This window comes from Benincasa hispida, unplaced genomic scaffold (assembly GCF_027475165.1).
Source record: "Benincasa hispida cultivar pf3 unplaced genomic scaffold, pf3_genome.v1.1 HicScf536, whole genome shotgun sequence".
NCBI lineage: Eukaryota > Viridiplantae > Streptophyta > Magnoliopsida > Cucurbitales > Cucurbitaceae > Benincasa > Benincasa hispida.
The window spans coordinates 4634-10822 of record NW_028326642.1 but is presented as its reverse complement, the minus strand read 5'-3'; the positions used below and the strand labels follow the sequence as shown (position 1 = coordinate 10822).

The following is a 6189-nucleotide window of genomic DNA, read 5'->3' as shown; positions in this document are numbered from 1 at the left end:
CCCAAGTTGTAGACCAACCTAGAGTGACCGAAGCTAGAGGTGAGGGATCCGGTGCAGCTAAGCAGAAAGGGGTAATAGGCTAACCCCAACAGCAGTAGCAGCAGCAGCAGCAGGGTAGAGAATACGCTCTGACACACCAGGAAGCGGAAGAGTCTCCAAATGTCGTAACTGGTACGATAACTTTATGTAATCAGTCCGTTTATGTGTTATTTGATTGTGGTGCTACACACTCATTCATATCTAGCATGTTTTCATTGCATATACATAGAGTGCTTGATCGTATGAATGAGGACTTGTTTATTTCAAGCGTGTAGGAGATACTCTAGTTATGCATGAGTATTACAGGAATTGTGAAATTGTTCTTGGGAATCAAAGCTTATGGGTTGACCTAATTCTGGTAGAGTTGTTAGAATTTGATGTTATCTTAGGCATGGATTTCCTAAGTAAACATTATGCCACCGTGGATTGTTTTAAGAAAGAGATAGTATTTGGGAAGCCAGATGAACAAGAGATAACCGTGGTAGGGAGTAAAAGAATACTTCTAGGAAGTTTAATATCAGTAGTGAAGGCTAGGAAACTGCTGAGCAAGGGATCTGAAGCTTATTTAGCCTATATGGCGGTTTCACGAAATAGGAAGCTGAAACTTGAAGATGTACCTGTGGTACAAGAATTCTTAGATGTATTCCCTAAAGAGTTACCACATTCACCACCTGACAGGGAAGTTGAGTTTACTATTCAGTTAGTTCCAGGTACAACACCAATATCCCAGGCACCATACAGAATCGTGCCAGTAGAACTGAAGTAGTTGAAAGTTTAGTTGCAGGAACTTGTTGATAAGAGGTACATCAGACCCAGTGTGTCACCTTGGGGAGCGCTGGTCTTGTTTGTCCGGAAGAAAGATGGTACTCTTAGATTATGTATAGACTATAAATAGTTGAATAAGGTGAAAATTAAGAATAAGTACCCAGTGCCTTGTATAAATGATCTCTTCGATCAGTTAAAGGGAGCCACAGTATTCTCTAAGATAGATTTGAGATCAGGTTACCACTAGTTGAAGGTGAAGGAAACAGATGTTCCAATGACTACTTTTAGGATCAGGTATGGACATTATGAGTTCCAACTAATGCCGTTTGGTTTGACGAATGCTCCTACGGTATTTATGGACTTGATGAACAGGATATTTCATCCTTACCTGGATTAGTTTGTGATAATTTTCATAGATGATATATTAGTATATTTCAGTATTGCAGAGAATCACAAAGAACATCTAAGGTTAGTGTTGTAAATGCTAAGAGAAAAGAAGTTATATGCCAAGTTTAGTAAGTGTGGTTTCTGGTAAATCAAGTTGTATTTCTTGGGCATATTGTTACAACAAACAGAGTCAGTGTAGATTCCCAGAAGACAGAAGCGATAGTTAAATGGGAACGACCCATGACTGTAACAGAGGTATGCAATTTTCTTGGTTTAGCATATTATTACAGGAGATTCGTGGAGGGCTTTTCTAAGATAGCTCTATGATAATGGGCAGAAATGCACGTTATTATAGCGCAAAGATGTAAAACAATGTGAGAATGCGACGGTAAAAATATATAAAATCATGCCCAAAAGCATTAAATAAGAATATTGCGATCGCATGCGCCCATCGCATAAAAACAGCTAATTTACTAATTTTGGGTAGGAAAAAGGCGTTGGCGCAAAGCAAATTGCGATCCAAGGAATTCAGCGACCGTGCACATTAAAAGATTGCGACCGCAAAGCCATGCGATCGTATGCGCTCACGAGAATTTACTCAAGAAGGTGGCCGCATAAAGACAACGCATCAAGGTGAAAGCTTAATAAATCCTGATGGGATGGAAAGTTGATGATGGTTAAATCCGAATTTAGTTGACAAGCTGTTAACGACACACTATAGCAAGTATATTCAACTTTTCGGTGACCATTAATCGGTGCATCGAACAGAAGATTTAATGACAACCCATCATTGCAATCATTTGAGAGAAAAGGTTTTTCACCTTGAGCTCTATAAATACCAAAGGCCACCATTGTTAAAGGGGTTCGAGTTCGACACAGTTCGCCATATACATAGAAGATAGAATACATAATTAGTTAGCTATTAGTTTGTAGTGTTCATACACTTAGAGGCGGAGGCGAGCGAAGAGAAGAAGATGCCGAGAGGTCACTCCTGGATATCTCGAAAGACTACTGGGAGGCGCTGCAAATGGAGAGAGGGTCGACACTTGCGGAAGCAAGGATATTCTTCTGGACAGAGTAAAGTAAAAAGATAGTGTAAAAGCCTCGGGAAGCAAGACAAGCTTCTTATCCCTACTTTCCATTGTTATTTTATATTCTGACTTTATCTATAAAATGGAATTCTCATCTCAACATCTATTTAATCTCTTCACATTTCGAATGAGTAGCTAAATTTCCGAATCGGTTGAGAAGTACTTAGCTAGCATGACCTAAGATCTTCATTTTATGTGATCATATTGTCTTATGTATGCGTCCTTCACCCTTTAGAGATACTTGAGAGAGTAGTCTAAAGAAAGAATCTAGGCTTGAGAGAGTCAGATTAGAACCGCATAAGCAAGAGATAAAAACTTAGAGATAAGTTTTGTTTGCTATTATGCATCGTATGCACCCTAGAAATAGGATATAATAGTATGCAGTCACCTTGTGTATGTGTGTATCATTCATCATTGCATAGATAAGAATAGAGGCTTAGACATAAGTCCTATCGACATTATTGTATACATTGCATGCGTCCTAGAAATAGGAACTATAGCATTTTCATTGAGAGATGACATGTTATTGTGTGCGTATAGCATGATCACATAACTTGAACGCAATCTTAGAAAGTGTTAGCTAAATCCCTTTTCAACCCGTTCCCCACATACTCATTGTAACTTTCGCTGTCATCAACTCTTTACTCAATTCCGTCGCATAGAATTTATACTTAAACAAAACACCAACCAAACTTATTTTTTTTTCCATCGCAAAGGAATCAAAATTTATTAACGCATAGTATCTTAGCAGTCCTTGTATTCAACCCTAGACTTACCAGGAAACCTAGTAAGATTTGTACTTGAGTCTTACTAGGAAAACTTGCTTGTGCAATGCATACACCATCATCACAATTATACACCATTATTTCATCACATTCATAATACATCACTCTACCATTGATAAACCTTACCAGAAAAGATGCAAAGTTTGAGTGGTCGCTAGAATGTGAGTATAGTTTCCAAGAGTTGAAAAAGAGGTTTGTAACAGCATCTGACTTTACCTACACCAGGTAAAGAGTTTGAGGTTTATTGTGATGCATCCCGACAAGGATTAGGATGTGTGCTGATGCAGGAAGGAAAGGTAGTGGCCTATGCCTCTCATCAGTTAAAGAAGCATGAATGTAACTACCCTACGCACGATTTGGAGTTATCAACAGTTATGTTGGCTCTAAAGTTGTGGAGACATTACTTGTTTGGTGAACGTTTTCATATATTCACTGATCATAAGAGTCTAAAGTATATCTTTAATCAGAAAGAGGTAAACTTGAGATAGAGAAGATGGATCGAGTTGATCAAGGATTATGATTATACAATTTATTATCACCCAGTAAAGCGAATGTGGTGGCTGATGCTCTAAGTAGAAAACCGGATCAACCAGAGTTGTTATCTGTTCAGTAAGAGGTGTACTGATACATGAGTTGTATAGTGCTAAAGCGACATTATCAGTTAATCAGACATGAGGTTTGTTAGCTTCGTTTCAAGTACGTCCTAAGTTAGTAGATGATATTCTACATGAATAGTTAAGAGATTTTGATCTTCAGAATTGAGCTAAAGAAGTAAGTAATGGTCTGAGAACGGACTATCAGTTAAGAGCAGATAGAGTGCTATAGAAGAAAGGTAGAATATGTGTACCTAATACCTTAGCACTTAAGCAGGCTATTCTGGAAGAGGCACATAGTTCAGCTTATGCTATGCATCCAGGTAGAACGAAGATGTATAGAACAGTAAAGAAGTCGTACTGGTGGCCTAGTATGAAAAGAGAAATAGCAGAGTATGTTGACAGATGTTTAGTGTGTCAGCAAGTTAAGCCTGAACGACAGAGGCCAGCAGGATTGCTTAATCCACTCCTAGTACCAGAGTGGAAGTGGGAGCATGTTACGATGGATTTCTTGTTTGGATTACCTAGGACACCAGTGAGCTATGATGGTATATGGGTAATCGTGGATAGATTGATAAAAACAGCTAAGTTTTTACCTGTTAAGGTTACTTTTACCCTAGACTAGTTAGCTAAGTTGTATGTTGATAGAATTGTAAGCCAGTTTAGAGCTCTAGTTTCAATTGTATCAGACTGAGATTCTAGGTTTACATCGAAGTTCGGCCTAGCTTGCAGAAAGCTATGGGTACCAAGCTATATTTCAGTACAACTTTTCATCCACAGACGTATGGTCAGTCTGAGCAAATGATTTAGACATTAGATGACATGTTGAGAGCATGTGTATTGTAGTTCAAGGGCAGTTGGGATACGCATCTATCGTTGATCAAATTTGCGTATAACAACATTTATCATTTGAGTATCGGAATGGCACCGTATGAGGCTTTGTTTGGGAGACCATGTAGAACTCCAGTATGTTGGAATGAAGTGGGCGAAAGGAAACTATTAGGCCCAGAACTTGTTCAGTAGACGTCAGACAGTGTTAAGATTATAAGAGAAAATCTTAAAATAGCTCGAAACTGACAAAAGAGTTATGTAGATAAGTGGATAAAAGAATTGGAATTCGAAGTTGGCGATAAAGTATTTCTTAAGTTGTCTCCATGGAAAGGAATACTTAGGTTTGGTAGGAAAGGGAAGTTAAGCCCAAGATATATTGGACCTTACGAGATAATAGAACGAGTTGGCCCAATGGCTTACAGGTTAGAATTACCTCATGAGTTTTATTATATCCATGATGTGTTTTATGTGGCAATGCTAAGAAAGTATGTGCCAGATCCTACCCATGTGTTACCTGAGTAACCAGTGCAATTGAAAGAAAATTTGTCATACAAAGAAGAACCAGTGGAGATTCTTGATAGGAAAGAGCAAATCTTGAAGAACAAGGCAATACCTTTGGTAAAGGTATTATGGAGAAACCATAGCACTGAAGAAGCTACATGGGAAGCTGAGGAGCAAATGAAAAACAAGCATCCATAGTTGTTTAATTGACGAACTTTTAGCAGAATTTCAAGGACAAAATTTTCTTAAGGGGGAGGTAAATGTAAACCCTGAACCCTATTTTTTCTACTTTTGTATGTTCCCTACTGAAAGCAGTATGGTGAGTAAGCTGATGTGAGAATTAATGTTTAATTGTAGGGAAAAGGGTAAAATGTTAGAAGAAAAGTTTAAGTTTGGAAGCTTGACTCTTGGGTGAAGCTAGAAAATTGGCTAAGTGTTTGCCCATGCATTGGCCTTGTGCTAGGTGTTGGAGTTGAGTCAAGGGCATTGTCCTTACTCATTTTAGAGGTTAGTTGGGCATTTAAGGAAGCCAAGTGTGGCCGAGTGAAGAAAAGCCATGCGTTGGACAAGGCATGCGGCAACAAAGTTTTAGAGGTTAGCATACATACGATAGAATCAGGTGTGCACGAGCGTGGGCGCTGGGCGTTGGAGTGTTGTGTGCTTGGATGATCGTGTAGCTACATGCGGTGCTAAACCATACGCTATGCGATGCGCTAGATGATAGCGCTAGATGATAGACGATAGCACTACACGATGAGCGATGGTGCTACACGATAGGCGATGACGCTACACGATAGGCGATGGCGCTACACAATAAGCATAAGCGCTAGACGATGGCGCTACACGATAGGTGTGAGCGCTAGACGATGGGCATGATACGTTAGACAATGGGGTCAGCGCTACAGTATGAGCGACAACGAGAGATACACGATGAGCGACAGTGAGAGATACGTGTTGAGCGATAGCGAGAGATACACAATGAGCGACAACGAGAGCTATGCGATGGGTGCTGAGCTAAACGATATAAGCATGCATTGATAGTGAATGAAGTAATCAGTCTTAACCACCGATTAAGGGGAAATAGCTATCCTAAGCACCAGATTTAACTCCATTGAAGGTGAAGTTGTCATGCTTGGCTTTAATGGTAAAGAATGGGAAGTAGTATAAAAAGGGAGGTTGAATTTCAAAATCTTAGTT

The 6189-nt window shown here is 39.4% G+C and overlaps 1 protein-coding gene across 1 annotated transcript; it reads left to right on the top strand.

The window, feature by feature from the left end:
• Positions 1-328: 328 nt before the first annotated feature.
• On the top strand, positions 329-5190 carry LOC150030133 (uncharacterized). The gene is made up of 6 exons (XM_090310032.1): positions 329-749; positions 1221-1272; positions 1380-1446; positions 3938-4264; positions 4363-4447; positions 5018-5190. Exons 1-6 carry the CDS (start codon positions 329-331, stop codon positions 5188-5190), a joined length of 1125 nt encoding a protein of 374 aa, XP_090166158.1.
• The last annotated feature ends 999 nt before the right edge of the window (positions 5191-6189 follow it).